This window comes from Bubalus bubalis, chromosome 2, assembly GCF_019923935.1.
Source record: "Bubalus bubalis isolate 160015118507 breed Murrah chromosome 2, NDDB_SH_1, whole genome shotgun sequence".
Taxonomy (NCBI): Eukaryota; Metazoa; Chordata; class Mammalia; order Artiodactyla; family Bovidae; genus Bubalus; species Bubalus bubalis.
The window spans coordinates 35462617-35482136 of record NC_059158.1 but is presented as its reverse complement, the minus strand read 5'-3'; the positions used below and the strand labels follow the sequence as shown (position 1 = coordinate 35482136).

The 19520-nt window shown below is 39.6% G+C and overlaps 1 protein-coding gene across 4 annotated transcripts in view; it reads left to right on the top strand.

Moving 5' to 3' along the window:
• The window catches only part of UBR2 (ubiquitin protein ligase E3 component n-recognin 2), a 108306-nt gene extending 89048 nt beyond the window's left edge, over positions 1 to 19258 (top strand). For 3 of the 4 annotated variants that reach the window (XM_006069206.3, XM_025269837.2, XM_006069204.3), the window contains exons 35-47: positions 1844 to 1992; positions 2405 to 2460; positions 5796 to 5892; positions 6150 to 6217; positions 7455 to 7590; positions 8123 to 8216; positions 9469 to 9599; positions 10636 to 10744; positions 11046 to 11102; positions 11699 to 11776; positions 12466 to 12636; positions 14895 to 14996; positions 17030 to 19258. In XM_006069206.3, coding sequence (XP_006069268.1) covers positions 1844 to 1992; positions 2405 to 2460; positions 5796 to 5892; positions 6150 to 6217; positions 7455 to 7590; positions 8123 to 8216; positions 9469 to 9599; positions 10636 to 10744; positions 11046 to 11102; positions 11699 to 11776; positions 12466 to 12636; positions 14895 to 14996; positions 17030 to 17171 — 1390 coding nt within the window. In that variant the 3' untranslated portion in view covers positions 17172 to 19258. Of the gene's footprint in view, positions 1 to 1843; positions 1993 to 2404; positions 2461 to 5795; positions 5893 to 6149; positions 6218 to 7454; positions 7591 to 8122; positions 8217 to 9468; positions 9600 to 10635; positions 10745 to 11045; positions 11103 to 11698; positions 11777 to 12465; positions 12637 to 14894; positions 14997 to 17029 lie in introns of those variants that run through there. The other variant, XM_044929916.1, reaches the window with a different exon arrangement.
• The last annotated feature ends 262 nt before the right edge of the window (positions 19259 to 19520 follow it).

Below are 19520 nucleotides of genomic sequence, written 5' to 3'. Positions count from 1 at the left end.
TGCTGCTGATGTGGGTTGCCATTTCCTGCTCCAGGGGATCTTCCTGACTCAGGGATCAAACCTGTGTCTCTTGCATTGGCAGACAGATTCTTTACCACTGTGCCACCTGGGAAGCTGGCAAAAATAGTACTAAAAGGTTTAAATAGAATAAACGTCAGTCATGTGCTCCCACATTCCCTCTTCCCGTCCCCAGTCCTGTCATTTTGTTCTTTCTACTATTTACTTCCTTATTTCTAATTAAGATGCTTAATCAACTGTGTTTTGATTCATCATTTTTTTTAAAAGTATCTTTACAGACTATAGTAATGTAGGATTCAGCTTTTACCTCTTCCCTATTCACTTACACCTCACCAATCTTCCTGTAGAGTTATTCTACAATTTTTGGTTAAATCATTTGTCAGATTTTACATTATAATTGTTAATACTGATAAGTTGTGTGATAAATCTTTCTTCTACAATTTTGTTTTCCTGTGGTTAATAATTACCTTTTCTTTTTTTTTTATGTACTTGGTTTTCTGTGTATATAATACTTTTTTCCCTAAATGCTGCTGTAGGTCTGCCTAGCAGTAGCTATTAGTGCTTGGATCCATCTGATGATCTTCTTCCCTGAAGCCCTCCTCCCACAGCCTCTGTCCTCTCGCACCAGTCAGGACAGGACACAACTCTTACCCTGACACTCGCCCTGGCCATGCTCCTCTTGTTTGCTGGATCTTGTATCCTTCTCTTTCTTCATTTACTCCCTCATGTTGCATGCCTCAGCAGATTCCTGAGAAAAGGTGCCTGGATGTTAAATTTTCCATGTCTGAAAATACATTGCTTGTATCCATATGCTTGATGGATGGTTTGGGTATAGAATTATAGGTTAGAAGTAACTTCACATCTAAATGTTGAACACATTATTTTACTAACTTGTAGCACCCATTGAGAAATTAACACCTGATTCCTATTCCTTTGTTAATTTTATTACTTCTGGAAACTGTTGTGGTCATCTCATTAATTCCCAGTGTTCTGGAATTTCTCTTTGATATTCCTTGGTGTGTGAATCTTTCTTCATTCATTTCGCTATGTGTGTTTTCAACAGGCTCTTTGAAGATTCATATCCTACAGTTCTGGGAATTTTTTCTGGTTTTTCCTTAGATAATTTTCTCTTCTTGGATTTTCTGTTCTTCGAGCTAGTCCTACTGTTAGCTCATTGTTGGCCCTCTTGGACTGATTTTTTTCTTAATTAATTTGCTGTTTTCTGCACTGTCTCCCCTTCCCTGAGTTCCTTTTTCTGCTTCTCTGTTTTGGTGTTTCTCTCTTTGATGTTTGATTCTTTCCTTAAATGTTTATTGGCCCTTGGGTGACTGTTCAAGAATGAGTCACTAGGAAGCTCAGTGGATACCTGGTGGGCAGGTTGGAGCTTCCTGACAGATGAGCCTCGCAGTGAGGAGATCAGGCCCCTACCAGTCTTTTTTTCTTGGGACTCGGAAAATGTCATTGTGTAAAGCTGGCATTTCCATGAGGATTCATCACTGGAGAAACTAAAATCTATGGCAGTGGGTATACATTGCTGATGTTCATGAGATGGAGGAAGAGGTCAAGGGTCCTGTAGTTTAATATGTAGACCTTCAGCCTAATACCTTGTTTTCGAGCCTGTGCCTCATCACCACCAACCCAAGTTGAACATAACTACTCTCAGGCAGGGACTGTCTGCATGTCTTTAATTCCCCCTTTTCACGCAACTGTCTTTAGATAGTTTAAGGGGTTCAATTCCAACATAGAAGATAGCTGTTAAGAAACTGAGCCATTTGATTGATGTGAGCACATTGTTTTGACCTAATGCTATGCATGTTCACTTCAGGAACCCTTATTCTGAAAGCATAAAAGAAATGCTAGCAACGTTTGGAACTGCTACTTATAAGGTGGGATTAAAAGTTCATCCCAATGAAGAGGATCCCCGTGTGCCCATAATGTGTTGGGGTAGTTGTGCATATACCATCCAAAGCATAGGTAAGAGATTTAGAATTGTGTCTTTAAATCTAAAGCATACATTGACATGAATTGTGTGCAGATTTAAATGTGTATTTAAATGAGATATTTAAAGTGGGCAACAGTCTTAAGCAATAATATAAAAACTTTGAAGCAGGAAATGTACTATACTGACAAAATATTAGATTGACAGTTTATAAATTAACCCCAGCCACAAGAGCACTCATTTTAGTGGTGGTTATAGCTTCTAGTCAGTCAAAGTAATGTGTTTTCACTTTTACTTCTCATGCACAGTTAATTCTTGTGAAATGACTTAAAGATTTCAAAACCTGACAATATTATGCTTTCTGCAGAAAGAATGTTTTTTTACTTTTTTTAAAACTTGAAATATACAAAGCGTAAAATTTATCATCTTTACTATTTTTAACCACAGAAAGAATTTTAAGTGATGAAGATAAACCATTGTTTGGTCCTTTGCCTTGTAGACTGGTAAGTTATTACTCGATCCATGGAATGGGAAAGTAGAAGTTAGGTTGTTCTGCTCTTTTTAATCCAAAAAACCTGTAATCGTTATTTAAGCATAGATTTATTCCTTTTGTAGTAAAACCCATTGTCTATAACAATATTGAAGCAGTAATGTTTGTAATTTAATTTTTCATGATTTTTCGTTTAAATAGACTTCATCTCTTTTGGTTAAACATGTAAAAAGATGGGGGAAAAAACTAAAAACAAAGTGCTTGTTCTTAAATTTTTAGTTCTGTAGTCGGAAATACTGAACAGAACATATCCTCTACCACATTTGATTACCTGTTGTAAGCAACATGTAAATAAATACAAATAATGTCAGAACAGAGTAATTTAATGCCTGGAAGAGTGAAGGAATATACAGCTAAAGCTTGCTCATTTTTACTGTGTAGCTACTATCAGCTTCATTTACTACTTACTGTTCAAACTTACAGCTGTAAAAATGCATGTAATTTTATTCACGTAACATCACCTGAGGAGCTTTTAAAAATGCCTAGGCCCTACCTCAGGTCAGTTAAATCAGAGTGTCTGAAGATGGGCCCCAAGCATTAATATTTTTTAAAAGCTTTGCCCAAGGCCAGGATTGAGAACCACTGATATAAGAGCGATCTTTGGAGTTTTTAAAAATACAGACACCCGGGTCACTTTGATTTATTACGTTGGAATATTTAGGAGTACGCCCTGGTATGAAAACTGCCCTGAATTGTATTTTTATAGTAAATCAGTAGAATAGCAGTTCCTGTAGTCTTAGCTATGATATGTGATGGGTAGGATGTGACTAGCAGTGTTGACTGTGACACTTTTTTGCTGTAGTAAATAAAGAGTGGATAAATATGCTGATAAGGCTGTCACAGATGTATAGAATAGAGTTTGTTTTATCTGGTTTTTAAGGCAGTTCTTCCATTTTCTAGATTCTATATACTTCACACTACCACTTTGGCAGCCTATTTCTCTGCTAATATGATTGTGTGTAATCTGTTTATATTGATTGTTATACCAGTCAGCCTTGCATCCCTGAAATAATCCCAGCTTGGTCATGTAGAGCAGGGGTCCCCAACCTCCAGCTGCGAACTGTACTGGTCCTGTTAGGAACTGGGCAGCAGAGCAGGAGGTGAATACAGGCAAGCGAGCGAAGCTTCATCTGCTGCTTGCCATCACTTGCATTATCACTGGAACCATCCATCCCCACCCTCACCCTGCCACCCGTTGTCTGTGGAAAAATTGTCCACAAAACCAATCCCTGGTGCCAAAAAGGCTGGCAACCACTGATGTAGAGTAGCCTTTTTATATAACATTATATTTGATTTGCTTATATTTTATCTAAGTTTATTTTTCTATGAGAAATTTCTAAGAGAAATTTAATTTTTTGAAGAATATAGTATATAGCCATTAGGGACAAACTTCTATTTTTTTGACTTCCACTTTTTATCTTCATTGACCTTTGTCTCCTATATCAGATGATAAGGGACCTTCATAAGGTGGTTTATCTTTCCCCCAACCTATTGATTTCTGTGACATTCCTGGTTTTCTCCCTATCTTGCTGGCAGCTTCTTCTCCATCTGCTTTCCCTCCTTTGTCCTATAAATATTATTTTAAACCCCCAGAGTTTGGCCCATGACTCAGTCATGATATTCTTCCCTGGTCAGCCCTGTCTGTGACTCTGATTTGAGTTACTTCCAAATGATTCCCACCTGTGTATCTCCAAGCCTGATCTGTTACCATATTGCCTGCTTTATTTTTCTCACCTGGATCTCCTAAAGTCACCTCAAATTGAACAATCCAGCTTAATTTTGCTGCCTGTATTCAGTGTCTAGTTAATGCGACCACTGTCCATCCAGGTGACCAGGCCAGAATCCTGGAGGTGCTTTAGGTTGCACCATTTGGTCTGGATGTTCATCTCCAGTTGATCAGCAGAGATTGTTGAATTCCTCTCCTGCAAATTTGAATTTCCCTCTCCTGAAATTTGTCCTGTTTCTTCTATTCAGTTTATTTGGTTCAGCCCTGTATCTTTTCATGCCTAGATTATTATGATCATAACCATAATAATAAGATTATTATAATCATAATGATAAGATTATTATAATATAATATCAACATTAATATATTATATGTATAATTATATATTTTATATTATAATTGAATTATGTTATATTTATAATTATATAATGCTGTTGATATTAATTTAATTATTATTAATATTATAATTATATAATAATGATAATAAGATTCTCTACCCTGAATCTCACTTTCTCCTAACATACTATCAAAGGGGTTCTCCAAAAAGTAACCCCAATCATACATCTTAAATGTTATTTCTCCATTATCACTCACTTCCTGCCAGTCTCCACATCCATTGTCCAGGATTGCAGAGTCGTTACTTGTCCCCAGATGCTAGTTCCAGGCTTTTGCCTCTGCTCAAGTGCCCAAAGCAGACAGCTCCTCTTTAAGAAGCTCTTCAAGCTTTGTCTTCCCTGGGAAATTTCTGAGCCATGAATGGGATATCACTCATCTGGGATCCTGCCTCCTTTAGTTGTCCCCATCCCCCTTTTCTTTCCCTTCCCACCCTCAAGGCTGTGAGCTCCTTGACAGAAGCAGTTGGGAGGGTTGAGTTTTCATTTTAAGATCTTCAAAACCAAAACTAGCGTATGGTAGGTCCTCAATATCTACTGAACCAGACAACATTATAGAAAATAGAGAAGTAGGAAGAAAACTTAAGTCAGTCACCCATTTGTCTTTTTTTATTACCATGTTTATACTGTTATTATAATAGATATTTACATGTAGTTTTGTTCCTACTATATTCTTCACTTTAAAGTTTTCTTTAAAACTATGTATTGTTGCTACATAGTCCCCATAACAGTTTTTGGTGTTTACTGACACCCTGATTTTATACAGCCATCTTCCATGAAGTTTCCCCAGTATTGGGAGTATTTCCCACATTTTAGTGTATTTCTTTAGACTAAATACAAAGAAATACTGCTTCACATTCCTGAGAGTCTCTGTTGTTTACTGTCTGTCTTGACGCGTGTATCCTTGTTAACTTTTCCATACAGAACTAGCAGCATGGTGATAGGAGATAACTTTGTTTTATTCAGCGTACAATTAGATATTTTCTATTCCATTCATTTCACGTTAGAGACATGTCGGTAAAGATGTCATAAGATTCAGTACCATACCATCTAGAGATTTCATTGTGCTTCCAACTTTACTTCAACTAGCTATGCTTTGAACGAGCATTCCTAGAAGAGAACTACTTCATATGCTGGCTTCTTTGTTAACTGTGTCAGTGTCTATTTCAGGATGACTGTCTCAGGTCACTAACAAGATTTGCTGGAGCACATTGGACAGTGGTGTCACTTTCAGTGGTACAAGGACACTTTTGTAAACTTTTTGCATGTGAGTATTAATACATGTACCATATGTGTTAGGGTAATTTCTCATCTTCTGTAATTTTGTTTTTAGTAATGAAACTTTCCTCCACTATGAAAAAATATTTTAAAGGTAATACTGTTTGTCTTATATGCAACTTCTAGCTATGAATTCATTTATAGCTTGCAAAAAATAAAGTCAAGTTAGGTTATGTGCATGTTAAAAATAATTTAATACTTACATTGATATAAAAATATGATCTCGTATTTTTCTTTAAATATCAGCATTGGTGCCTGGTGACAACCACAGAGACCTTCCATGCATATTAGATATCGACATGTTTCATTTATTGGTGGGTATTTTATAATTCGTGTTTGAAATTCTCTGTCATACTCTGTAGCTTCATCTTAGACTTGAGTAATGTAGAGGCAGACAAGAGGAATTATCATCTGTTGTTCTTCAACTACTTCTGAGTCTATTTCTTTTCTGAAGATACTTAAAAAAAAGGTTAAGAAATCTAGTTGAGAGACTTGACCTGGGTGTCTAATCCAGCCTCTTTCATTTTTGCCTTGTGGCTGAGGTCAGTACTGTAACCTCTCTATGCTTTTTCCAATAAAGAAGTAAAAAGAACACTGGTAATGGAAGGGCTGCTGCCAGCCCATACAGTGGTTTGGGGCAGATACAGCCTTTTGGTTCCACTACTTAGTAACAGACAGTCCCTTTGTGTGGTTTAGGGCAAGTCTTGTCTTCTGAGCAAGTGCAGTCTGGTGCTAGATCAGCACTGGCCAAGCAGTGCATGGCTGAAGTTTAGCCCCACCTCAACCAGGCTCCCTTTCACAGGACACTGAGTATACCACCACACACAGCAGCCCCAATGCTGCTCCCTTAATCACTTTTGGGCATCAGATTCTATGCCTTTAAGTTAGTTAATACCTACCTGAAATGATTGTGTCAAAACTCAGTGGGATAATCAATGCAGAGCTCTTAGAGCAATGTGTCCCTAGTAAATATTAGCCATTGTTATTGTTCCCATTTCTCCTTTGAGAGCTACCACCACTGACACCATCATACAGGCAGCAGGAGACTCACAATGGAGCTAGCATTTAGTTAGTGGGCACCTGCCTGCTTTCACATTCATCTTCATTTAGTCTTTACATCCTTACTACTAAGGTATTTAATCCTAAGGTATTAAAAACACATATATTATCTCCAGTTTACCAACAGGGAAACTAAGACTCAGAAGAATTATGTAAAAGGCTCATAATAGAATCTGGGATTCATACCTGGATCTTTGTGGGTCAAAAATTCATGCTTTTTCTGCTGCTTACTACCTAGAAAGATTTCAAGCTTTATTTCTGTTATTATTAACAATAAATGTAAATAGGGGAATCACTGGATAAATGAGATAATAATGTTCTAAATAATTGTCTTTAGTCAGTCCTAGTGGAATTTCTAACACATGCACCCTTTAAGAACAACAGATTTCTTAAGAGGAGGAACTGAGTTCACAGAAGGATCGCATTAAGGAAGTGCAAATGTTCCGCAGTGAAAGGAAAGGTGCTGTGTCTGACCCTGTGTTTGCTGTCCAGGTGGGCTTGGTCCTTGCCTTCCCTTCGCTGCAGTGTCAGGACTTTTCAGGGATCAGCCTGGGCACTGGGGACCTTCACATTTTCCATCTGGTTACCATGGCACACATTGTTCAGATCTTACTTACCTCGTGTACAGGTAACTCCTCTTTGTCAGATTCTTAAACGAAATAATTGAGTTTTCTCAGCTTAAAAAAGAAACAGTACTGAAGGAAAAGGTGCTTGGATGAGAATAATACATAAATTTACAATAAGGCTACTTGTAACGGTAAACAGTAAAATAAACAATAAAAATCTGTTTATCCTCATGTGAAAATTTTTGAAACCATTTCCCTTCTGTTAAAAATCCCTTAGTGATGTGAATGTTTTTACTTATTTTTTTTTATTTCACATGTTTAGTAAAATTTGAGTACTACAGACTATATATTTAGCAGATTTTACTCACCACTTGCTGCCCGGCACCCTGGGGCACATTCACGTCCTCTGTCGAAGAGGTTCCTTGTTAGGATAGTAAACTGTGCTCCGGCCTGAGGGATGAAAGTTCTGTGTGTTTCGTGGGAGCATTTTCATATTACATGTGACTGGGTGAATATATTTGAGTGCTTAAATGATGTGGTCAGCAATCCACTTAGTAGGCAAATGCAGGGTACTAATATTGCCTTGTCTTTCAGAAAAGAGTGGCATGGATCAAGAAAATGCTGCTGGCAAAGAAGAAGAACTAGCAGTTCTTGCTTTGTATAAAATGATTCAGCAGTATACAGGAAGGTGAGATCATACATTCTCTTTATATGATAGGCAGTTCCCCAAATATTAGGAGGCGATAGCATGAAAAAGGAATTCATTTGGGGCTTCCATGGTGGCGCAGTGGATAGGAATCCACCTGCCGATGCAGGGCACACGGGTTCGATCCCTGGTCTGGGAGGATTCCACAGGCTGCAGAGCAACTAAGCCCCTGCGCCACAACTACTGAAGTCCGCACACCTAGAGCCTGGGCTCCACAACAAGAGAAGTCACCGCAGTGAGAAGCCCATGCCCCACAACTGGAGAGTAGCCCCCACTCACCACAACCAGAGGTAGCCTACGTGCAGCAGTGAAGACCCAGCACAGTCAAAGATAGATAAATGTCGCAGTGTGTACATGTCAGAAAAAGAGGGGGAAAATGGAGTTTGTTTGTTAAATAAAGGAAATTGCTGTCTGTTGACATATTTAAAAAAGAAGATGGGCGATCTGCAGGACTCCCGAACTTTAATATACTAACATGATTGGGAATCTCTGCAAGAAGGGTAATATACAGTGCTTCCCACACATTTTTAAGATAATGTCCAGGGCTGGTAGAAGTTCTCAGAACTCAGATGTTATTGAGGCCGTTGTGATTTAGTTACAACAGTTTCACTTGGCTTTCTAATAGTAGATCTCAGGAACCATACTGTTTGTTCTTTAACTAAATTATCCTATTTCTGAGAATCCATATTAACAAAATAATCCACATATAGAAAAACCTGTAGACATAACAGTGTACACTGATATTATTTATATTAGAGTTTAAATCTAAGAGTTTGCTTGCAGGGGAGTAATTCAGTGTAGGTTATGATAGGTACTATCCAGAGTATTAAAACTCTGATAAAAATTATGGTTTATGGTATTCTGAAAAATGTGGGGGTTTTTTATATTAATTTTAAATTTCATGGTACACTTAAAACTGTGTTAGACTGATTAGTATGAAAGTAGTTTGCCAGAAGAATACTTGCTAATATAAAAGTTACAGAATAATGCATAGTGTTTTTATTTTCCAGATTTTCTCTTTATGTAGCTATATTACTTTTATAAATTTTAATAACAGTGTGGAAGGTATATCACCAGTTATACCTGACATCCTGTAATAGTCAGGGCTACCCACACCTTTGACACCAATCTGCTGTCACTTCCAAATAGCAGTTGTCTGTTTTCACACTGTGCTATAACTAGAATGAATCATTTTTAAATTAAGTTTCCCACTTATCATTTTTCTCTTTTTTAGTGCCTTGAAAGAAATGCCGTCTGGTTGGCATCTGTGGAGGAATGTCAAAGCTGGAATCGTGCCTTTTCTGAGGTGTTCTGCTTTGTTTTTCCATTACTTAAATGGAGTTCCTTCCCCACCTGAAATTCAAGGTAATTTTTTTTTTTTTTTCCCGGTAATTTCTAATTTCTTTCAAAATGTAGGAAATGTGTGTTGTCTTTCACTCCAGCAATTTCAGAATTAAAATGCATTGCAAAAATTAAAACTTACTAAACTTTAGATCATAGCTAGTTGAGTGGTGATGTACAAAATTATAGAATTAAATGCATATTTATGTAAATATCTGATTTTATTTGGATCTCAGTAATGTACTGATTTTTTACATGTATAAAAATATAGTTTTGCTGTCAGATGTTAAAATGTTCAAGTATATATTATTTATAAAATGGGTTCTTCAGATTTTAAAAAGGGAAAACTGAAATTCAGGTGGTTTTTAACATGAGACATGTGGCATTGAGGTTCAAAATACTCATAATTGCACATAAATCTGATTTTAATATAGGAGTTAATTTGCTGTTTCACAGTTGTTCTCTGTGTTCTGCTTCAATTCATTTCTTGAAAGTAGTGTAAAGGTAGACTTAGAGTTTACTGTATCTCGTAGTGCCTGGCCCAGAGCATGGGGTACCTGCATGTAATGTCACTCTCTACAAGTGTGTTGAATAGCATCTCCATCTATCTAGTTGTCCAGGCACCATTGAGAGAACAGTTTAGACTTCCTAATCATTTGCAGTGATGATTAAGTGAATGTTTAAATCCATCTCTCAGGGATAAAGTTGTCTTATATTTCTGTACTTCTTTATACTTTTCTGGAGCTCCCCATATGTTATTTTTGTCATTTAATGTTCACAAATAACCCCATAAAGTATATCACACAGGACAGGTGTCCCATTTTGCATATGATAATACTGAAACATCAAGAAATTGTGGGCAGTTTAGTAAAGGAGTCGCCTGACTCTATGGATTCCTTCCTGTGCCATCTTATTTACTTCCAGGTTATGTACCTGGCCAAATTGAACTCTTCCGTCTTGTGCTTTTTTTTTGTTTGTTTTAAACTCTGCTGTTGCTTACTCTAATATAGAATCTGCTCTTAATTGTTATATCTGTATCTCTTTTCTTCTCTATTTGCAGCTTCTGGAACAAGCCATTTTGAACATCTATGTAACTATCTTTCCCTGCCAAACAACCTTCTTTGTCTTTTTCAAGAAAATAAGGAGATAATGAAATTACTGATTGAAAGGTAATGATGATACAATTTTCTTCTTTATGTTACAATAAATATATATATATATTTGGAAACACATATTTTACAAAATTCTCAGATAGTGAGCCTGGCAAAATTCAATCCTTGTGATTCATTAGGCCTTCTTAGTTAAGGGTTTACCTTTGTGACAAGATTTTTGCCAGGCCCAGTGAATAGCATAAGTAGATTTGCCTGGACAGCGAACAGTAGTGGAGATGTTTATTTCCTCGTACATTTAGTTCTAGCCCTTCAAAAGTAAAAATGTTTTGTTTTATTTTTTCCTCCATTTACATTAAAGTTGGTGTCATAACATCGAAGTTAAAAGATACCTGGAAGGTGAAAGAGACGCTATAAGGTAGGTTGCTGCTGCTGCTGCCGCTGCTAAGTCGCTTCAGTCGTGTCCAACTCTGTGCAACCCCATAGACGGCAGCCCACCAGGCTCCGCCTTCCTTGGGATTCTCCAGGCAAGAACACTGGAGTGGGTTGCCATTTCCTTCTCCAATGCATGAAAGTGAAAAGTGAAAGTGAGGTCGCTCAGTCGTGTCCGACTCTTAGCGACCCCATGGACTGCAGCCTACCAAGCTCCTCCGTCCATGATATTTTCCAGGCAAGAGTACTGGAGTGGGTTGCCATTGCCTTCTCCATAAGGTAGGTTAAAGATTGTCACACCTCTTGGTTGCGGGCAGGAGGTAGGGAGGAAGCAGGATACAAGTGTACAGTACTGTCTGTTGTCCTGATAATTTTTATGCTGAGTTCTTTAAGTAAAATGTGAATCCTAAGGCCCGGTGTTATAAGAGTGGCATTTTAATTTCTTGCTATAGCTTCTTGCTGCTGTGGTAGCAGCCAGTTTTCCTTTATTTGACTAAGTCAAGAGTTACTTTGTTATCATTAAACAATATGTCCTTCTATTAACTGAGTTTTTGTGTGGCTTTTGTTTTGTTTTGTTTCTAGTTATCCAAGAGAATCTAACAAATTAATAGACCTTCCAGAGGATTACAGCAGCCTCATTAATCAAGCATCTAATTTCTCGTAAGTTTTGATATTAGCTTGTTGAGCATTTCCTGCCACTGTAAACACTTGTTCTCTACACAGAATGTGAAAGATTTTGCTGTTCTCTTCAGTTTGTGTAGAGAAATTGTAACATCAGGAGGACTTTACACTATTTAACTCATAAAAGAATGATCCCACCATCTTACAGAATAAAGTAGGAGAAACAGGATGCTGAGGAACAAGTTTGATTCATTACAGTTTATCTAAACCATTTGCACTTTAAGTAACACATTAACTACAGATAGTTATATTCCTAAGCAGTATATATTATTTTGCATATATCATTATTTTAAGCTTTAAAATAACATTGTACCTCTTCCTGTGGCTTTTTTCACTAGCATTGATTGTAAGATTTACTTACACATTTGACGTACATAATTTTTAATTCATCACTTTTCACTGTTGTATAGCGTTTCATTATCTGAGAGTAGCAGCATTTACCTATTTTTCCCTCCTATTGATAATTTTATTTCTCCTTTCTCCAATTGATTGTTTCCAGTACCTGATGTTGGTGTATATGTGTGAGATGTTATCTATTCCAAAGTGAATTTGCCTGGGCTGTAGTCTGTATGGATCTTCAGCTCTACTTGATATTGCAGAATTTTTTCCCAGGACAGTTTTACCATCATCTCTTTAGTCTTCACTTGTACTTTTTTTATTCCCTGAAGGTGCCCCAAATCAGGTGGTGACAAGAGCAGAGCCCCAACTATGTGCCTTGTATGCGGAACCCTGCTGTGCTCCCAGAGCTACTGCTGCCAGACAGAGTTGGAAGGGGAGGACGTAGGGGCATGCACCGCTCACACCTACTCCTGTGGTTCTGGGGTGGGCATCTTCCTGAGGTGAGGCCCTGGAAAGAGCTTTCTAGCTTTAGATCTGCCACAATAGATGGCCTGTTGAGGAATGGACTCGAGAAACTGCTACATTGAAGAGGATTAGAGGCCACCGTTTTTATTCATTTGAGGAAAACGGGGAGCCTTGTATCCACACCTCGTATTTGGCTCATGCTAACTCTGTGCTGATTCTTCCATTGTCATTTCCATCCCCATGACAGTTCTGTTCTTTCTTTGCGCCTTGTTCTAATGTGAAACTGCTAGCTGTCTTTGATTTTCTACCCAGACACAGTCAGAATTACTTACTTCTTTTGTTGTAATGGCAGGATTCACACGAGCACAGGCTGATGCAGGCAGTTGTGTGTGTTCAGCAGTGTACGGCAGATGCTTACTAGTGACTATACGAGGCATTGAGAATGCAGTGGTCAACACAACAGACAAAAATCTCTGTTTTCATGGAGTTCATTTTCTCATGAGGGAGATAGAAAATAAGAATTTAGAAAGTGATCCATGCAGAAGAGAAAAAATAAGGCAGGGAGGGGAATATGAAATGGTGGATTTTATTATAGATAGATTATTATAGATGGATTTTACTATAGATAGAGGTGGATTTTATTATAGATAGGAAACCAGAGAAGGTCCCTGGGAAGGTGTCTTGAATAAAAACCTAAAGAAGAGGGGAGAACATCCTAGGGTGCAATGAGCAGCAAGTGCAGAATTGCTGGGGCGTGTGCCTGCCATCGGAGAAGGCAATGGCCCCCACTCCAGTACTCTTGCCCGGAAAATCCCATGGATGGAGGGGCCTGGTAGGCTGCAGTCCATGGGGTCGCGAAGAGTGGGACACGACTGAGCGACTTCACTTTCACTTTTCACTTTCATGCATTGGAGAAGGAAATGGCAACCCACTCCAATGTTCTTGCCTGGAGAATCCCAGGGACGGGGAGCCTGGTGGGCTGCCGTCTGTGGGGTCGCACAGAGTCAGACACAACTGAAGCAACTTGGCAGCAGCAGTGCCTGCCATGTTCAAGAAACAGAAAGGACAAAATTCTTCAAACTGTGTTCTAAAAATGGATACATTTTATTTAAAAAATTATACCTCTGTAAAATTTATTTAAGAAAAGAGGGAATTCCTTGGCAGTCCAGTGGTTAGGACTCCAAGCTTTCACTGCCGAGGGCATGGGTTCAATCCCCGGTCCAGGCACTAAAATCCCACAAGCTATACAGGATGGCCAAAAGAAAAAGAAACAGCACGGAGGCTACTGCCACTGGAGTAGCGAGTACAGTGGGGAGAGTCATGGGCTTGGGATGTCCCCTTGACATCTCTGAGTGAGATGGAAGCTGTTGCAGGGCCTGAAGGAAAGAAGTGACGTGAGTTTGAGCTCCTCTGGGACATAGATTTTAGGCACATCTTAGTACCCCCAATATACTACAGGTTCTCAGTAAATGTTGAATTGAGCTGAATTACTAACACCAGAAAAAGTTAAGCAAACGTCTCAACAGAATCAGGAAACTTTTTTTTAAAACCCTTAGGAGAAATACGAAAGTAGCCTTTTACTTTGTTCAGCATATTTCAGAATGCTTTTGGTCGAGTTGGGGTTGCTTTTTGTTTAGGTCAATATAATTTATAATGTGTGTGTACCATTTTTTTAATGAATAATTTTCTCATAATAGTGGTTGATACATCAGTACCTGCTTTTAGAAGTTAACTTTCTCATATTTAACTTTTTCAATGCCAGTTTTATATGAGTTGTTGAAATCTAATCCTACATGTCCCTCTTCCTCCTTATATTGATAACAATATAGTCCTTTTAGTTATTTTTAATACTTAGGCATGTGTTGAGAGGGGAGTTGGGGAGAGAATGGACACACACATATATATATATGGCTAAGTCCCTTCACTGTCCACCTGAAACTGTCAAGTGTCTCTGCTATAAATACCGCTTGCCTCAGCACCAGTTTTGTTTGTTTACATTTATTTATTGATGTATAATTGACTTAGGATATTGCAGTAGTTTCAGGGTCCATCACAGTGATGTAGGGGTTTTTTGTTTTGTTTTTTTGCAGATTATATTTCATTATATGTTATTAGAAGTTACTGGGTATAATTCCCTGTGCTGTACAGTAAATCCTGATTGTTCATCTATGTTATGTATAACAGTTTGTTAACCCCATACTTCTGGTGGTTTTGTTGATTTCTCTAGGACTTCAGTCCATTTGTAACTGAATCCAAATCTTGGTTCCTAATATATAAATTGGTCTCTCTACAGAGTACGAGAATGTCAAGTACTATTTTTAGCTGGCAAAACCAAAGGCTGTTTTTATTCTCCTCCTTACCTTGATGACTATGGGGAGACGGACCAGGGACTCAGGTAAGGCCCATCCTGGGGAACTACATTGGCTTGCTCTGGGCCTCCAGGAGCTTCAGCATGAGGTGATCCTGATGAACCCTGTGGTCCGGAGGCCTGCCTGCTACCTGCCCGGGGCGTTAGCACAAGTGGCTGTTGTCTGTGGACTCTTTCAAGGAAGCTTCCCTTGCTGTCCGGTTCGCCATTCCCATTGCTAGCCCTCAGAAAGTCATCAGGGCCATCACGATACATAAGGGGGAGAAAATGGAACTTTTTTCCTGTCTCACTCCAGAGAACTGTTTGAATGGTCCTGTGGCATCAAGCGCTGCGGGGAGAGCACACTGTGACTAGTGCAGTTTTGTATGTGAGACCCAGTATTCTTCAGGTGACAAAAAAAGAGCAAATCTTAACTGAAGAGAGAAGCACTTATCTTACTACATAAGAATCTGGGGGACAAAGACTTAGGACATATAGAGCAATAAACAGTATCTGGGGTAGTATTCTACTCAGGTAGCACCTATTGAGTACTCTTGCCTGGAAAATCCCATGGATGGAGGACCCTGGTAGGCTGCCGTCCATGGGGTTGCGAAGAGTCGGACACGACTGAGCGACTTCACTTTCACTTTTCACTTTCATGCATTGGAGAAGGAAATGGCAACCCACTCCAGTGTTCTTGCTTGGAGAATCCCAGGGACAGGGGAGCCTGGTGGGCTGCCGTCTATGGGGTCGCACAGAGTCGGACATGACTGAAGCGACTTAGCAGCAGCAGCAGCACCTATTGCATCAAAAGCAGTATACAAACAGTAGTTCCTTTGAGCACTATTAAGGAATTTTCAGATTGTTTATTTTTGCCAAAATGGGGTAAAAATCTTAACCTAGATGTAGCTTCCCAGGCTTGGGGAGCAGAAGTTGAAGGCCTGGAAACCAAGGCAAGATAAGTAGTTGGGCTCCCCAGACACTTGACTGACTGCAGGGATACACTTGTGCCACCAGTTGATGGTTCAACCTGGTGCTCTGAGAAATGCCTTAGAGCCCTTAACTTTGGGGTGATTTGTTATATGACCACTGGTAACTGAGAGTTTTATTTCTGTCTCTTCTGACTTCTGGGTATTCCTTGTGTATTCCAGATGAGTTCCTGGTATATTTCTAATGACTCTGTGCCACCCCTACCATCCCCCTTCCTCCCGTACCACCATAAGCACAGGGCTGACTCCTGCGGGCCTCAGTCCGGTGCCACCTCCTCAGAGAAGTCCTCCCTGACCACCCTGGCTAACGTGGCCTCTGAGGAGGTTTGTCACATTGGCTAGTTTCATTTTCTTAGCCCACGTTACGACCCAGAGTCACTGTGTTTACCTGCCTACTGCCTGTCTCCTGGGCTAATTTTATGTGGCTGGGACAGTGAACTAGCATGTAACAGGTTCTAAATAAACACTGTTGGATGAATAAATGGAAGAATGAATGAAAAAAGAAATGAGCCAAACAGGAAAAAAAGAAAAAGAAATGTGGGCTCTTAGGAGGAGGAGCCCTGGATGGAGAGCTGAGAGGACTGGTGCTCTGAGTCGGGAGCCAAGGCCTCAGGCTCACCAACTCCTATTCTCTGGTTAAGTTGGAAACCAGAGTTATTCATGTTTAGCTGCTTTGCTTAAACATTGGATCTAAAAGACGTACTTGGAAGAACATTTTTACCTGTGTAATGTTTTCATCCTCCCCCCTACTCCCTGTTTTACATTTTACCAACAAAATGGACAATGAATGCGTAGTTTTAGCCTCTCAACGTTCACCTCCTGCTCAACCCCACCCTCCTGTTCCTCACCCCAGCCTGAATCAGTGTAGTTTATTTGTTTTCCTCTTCTTTTCTGCACTTACTCCCCTTCAGCTGCTCCTAGCAAACGGTCAGAGCTAACATATTAATAGCCACAGACGCCTGCCAAAGAGACATTTTGCAGAGGATCTAAAACCAATAAACTTGTTAACTTTTCCTAAACCAGGAAAGGTTGGAGTAGAATAGATGAATACACCACCAAATACCTCCTGAGTGACATGTGTCTTCTTTCTAGACGGGGAAATCCTTTACATTTGTGCAGAGAGCGATTCAAGAAGATTCAGAAGCTCTGGCACCAGCACAGTATCACAGAGGAAATTGGACACGCACAGGAAGCAAACCAGACACTGGTTGGCATTGACTGGCAACACCTATAGCTACGTCACTACCAAATACATGAACTTGGATTTTTGTAAACCAGCTGGCTTTTCAAGAAAGAAAATAGGAAATAGCTTCTTCTGAATTTGGAAATAAGTTATTTAAGCTTTTTTTTCCCCCCAATTTTTATTTTTATACCTTCTGGCTCCAGGAACTGATGAAAATCATTTTCTGCCAGCAGATTTTCTTGCATCATTTGCTGTGTCCTTCAAACATAACTTCTTGAATTTTCGAATCCAGGAAGGAGCTTCTCTTCCTGGGCTGGACTCAGCCCATTTGCGGGCATCTGACTGCGTTTGACTGTTCCCCCGTCATCTGAGCCATGTCACATTACTGAACACAGGGAACTCCAGGCCGGAAGCTTATTCAACAGCGGCAGGAAGCAAAGTCTCTGGTCTTTTGGGGTCACACTTCCTGGTCCCGCTCAGTGACGCTCAACCTTGAGGCTGGGTCGGTGTGCCCACAGCTGATGGGACCCTACCTCTAAGCAAAGCAGTGTATTTCGAAAGTGGCATTCCCTGTCTCCACTGGCTGTGAGGGGGTTGGGGGACACTCTTGCTGGAGGAGCCTGTGGGAATCCAAAGGGGAGATGGTGGTGTCTCTATGTGCCAGCTGATTTTCCGGGCTGTACAAGGTTGGATTCCCCCCTCTTTTTTTTTTTTTTTCTTTTTGCAAGGCTTTGGCTTTGAGGAAAAAATACTCGTTTTAAAGGGCTTTTTGAAAACTCAAGAGTATCATAATTTTTCAGATAATATATTCTGTTATTTCTAAGACTAAGTTGAAAGAGTGTATTCATCTAGAATCAAGCACTTGCAAAAAAAATGAGAATTCAGTGTTTTGAAATTCCCTCACCCCCACCCTTCCAGCATTTTCTGGAATAGATGAATTGCTGTTTACCTGCTAGTTCACTTAGGACATTCCTGGGACAGCCTGTGTGCCCAGGCTTTTTATTATTTTTTAACCTTATTGTTCTTACTAAGAGGTGCCTTCCTAGAATGATAGCCGCTTAGTAAAATAGTTTATAACCACGCCATGCAACACACCACTCTGCCGTGATCATGTGTGCTAAGAGCTTGGGTACGCAGAGAGTGATGGCAGGTTTGGTGGAGGAATCAGTTGGGAGTCTCTCTGAGGAGGGACTAAGGGATGAATGAGTAATAAGAGGTTCTTGGGCTTCTTTAGCCAATGCAGATAGCCATTTCGCTCAGTTTTCTTTGAACTGCGTCTGAAAGTTGCATCCTGCTCAGCTTCGCACCCTCTGCAGTACACCCAGGAGGAAGGCCGGAAATCCAGACGCTCAGCTAAAGGCAGTGGGGGTGCAGAAGCCACACTCGCTACTTCACCGGGGTGGTGTATGAAGAACCCCTTCCTCTGAAAGGATGAACTGGACCCTTCTTGCCTGGGACTCACTCACCCCATCTGAGAGGAGGCGCTTCTTGCCCAACCAGAAGAAAATCCACGTTAGAACCCAGCGCTCACCCCGTTCTTCTGGCCTTTCTCCCTTTCTGGTGGTGTGGTCTGTGGATGGCATCATGGTTTTAATGTTATTTTGGCCTTGGTCACATCCCCACTCCTTTAGCTTTTAAGTCCATCTTCTTTTGGCTTTTCTCCAGTTGTTAACCAAGCTTAAACTCCAAATAAAACCAGGTTTCTCCCTCTGTAGTAGGATTATAAACTTCTTCACTAAATCATAACAATACTTCAACTTTTAAAACTGACTTCATATAAGCCTGCTGTTAGCAGAGGGTGTCCCTGGATTCCGTTTTCTGAGAAGGTCAGGGAGTCTGAGAGAAAATGAATTTACATCAAGTAGCAACACACACCCTTTTATCTTCTGGTGTGTGTATCATTAAGCTAATTGTCTTCCCCATCTAAGGAATCATCTTAGTCTTATGATTTGTTCCGCATGTATTATGTTTATTGTAGAAATGTTTATATAAACATGCTTTCCATATCAGGGAAAAATCATATCTGTTTAATAAATTGGCTATAACTTTATTATCTGTGGACAACTTGTAAAATTGGGAATGTATCATATGTAAAAAGTTTAAAGATATCCAAATAAATGCTTTAGGTGTTGACATTACTTTGGGTCTGCCTACATTTCCTTTATTTTGTTTCACACGTAAAATGCAGTGGAATTGCCCCCCATATCACCTTGCTACAAATAAAGTGGGACATCTGTATTAGCTTGAAGTTTAAGATGCTTATATTATTAGTGTCAATAATTATGGCTGTTAGCCAAACTATTTTGACCTTCTGAAGAAAGCTTGCTCATCATTTCAGCGGATTAAGTCTCATATTGACTGACTATGACAGCTTGTGACCTTTCTAAACTCTCTTGGACC